Raw genomic sequence first — 1,011 nt, 5'->3', positions numbered from 1 at the left:
CACGAGGACGTGGATATTGATGGCCTTGAAAACTAAGGGGAGAAGGTCTGTCTGCTTAGTTAGGTTTTAAACGTCAGTGTGACTGGAAACTCAGAGTCTCACATACCCTCACACCAGAGTAGGGACTGGAACAATCTTGACAGACTGAATGAGAGTGTTCCAATTATCAGCGGGTTCACCATTAACACCACACACATGCTGTAAGCGTGAGTGAATTTTCAACTGACTGTTATGGTCTGATACAGACGAGGGGACCTGCACCATGGAGAAACCGTGGAAATGTGGGGAGTGTGGGAATGGTTTCTCTTCGCCATCTGTGCTGGAGATTCATTGGCGTTTGCTCACCGGGCAGCGGCTGTTCACCTGCACTCTGCAGGAAAGGCTTCACTCAGTTACACCACCTCCTGGCCCACCAGTGGGTCCACACCAGCAAGAACCCGTTCATCTGCCCCGTGTGTGGGCAGGGCTTCACTCAGTCACACCACCTGCTACCGCACCAGCGGATGCACACCGGGGAGAAACCGTTTTCCTGCTCCTTGTGCGGGAAGGGCTACACCCAGTCGTATCACCTGCTGCTCAGCTTCCACGTCCACACCGGGGAGAAGCCGTTCACCTGTCCCATGTGGAGCAATGATTTCTGTGATTCCTCCACCCTGCGCAAATACCAGCGCATCCACACCAAGGAGCGGCCGTTCACCTGTCCAGTGTGTGGGAAGGGCTTCACCCAGTCGTACAACTTGTGGAGACACCAGCAACTTCACAAGTGAGATGGCGCAGGGATTCAGGTTGGACTCTGCTGTTACCGCTGCTGAGAGTCACATCTTGAATCCCGTTTAGTGGGTGAAGTGGGAGGGGTAAGGGGTTCCTTTATGCTGAATGGCCGCTCTCTCACCCACTTTACTTCCAGTGGGGGCTGACGCTCTCTGAGCCTGGGATTGCACCTTCCCTATGGAAACAGTCCAGAAGCGGCTGAAGTGCAGTAGATCTGAAATAGATACATTTGTCTCTGTC

General features: G+C 53.5%; 1 protein-coding gene across 1 annotated transcript; it reads left to right on the top strand.

The window, feature by feature from the left end:
- Positions 1-296: 296 nt before the first annotated feature.
- Positions 297-763, top strand: LOC122544802 (gastrula zinc finger protein XlCGF49.1-like; the record flags this gene model as incomplete). The annotated part of the gene is made up of 1 exon (XM_043684128.1): positions 297-763. A coding segment is annotated over exon 1 (467 nt), but the record flags the coding sequence as incomplete, so codon positions are not given.
- Between the last annotated feature and the right edge of the window lie 248 nt (positions 764-1,011).

This window comes from Chiloscyllium plagiosum, unplaced genomic scaffold (assembly GCF_004010195.1).
Source record: "Chiloscyllium plagiosum isolate BGI_BamShark_2017 unplaced genomic scaffold, ASM401019v2 scaf_85124, whole genome shotgun sequence".
Lineage (NCBI taxonomy): Eukaryota > Metazoa > Chordata > Chondrichthyes > Orectolobiformes > Hemiscylliidae > Chiloscyllium > Chiloscyllium plagiosum.
This window is presented reverse-complemented; position numbering and strand designations above follow the sequence as displayed.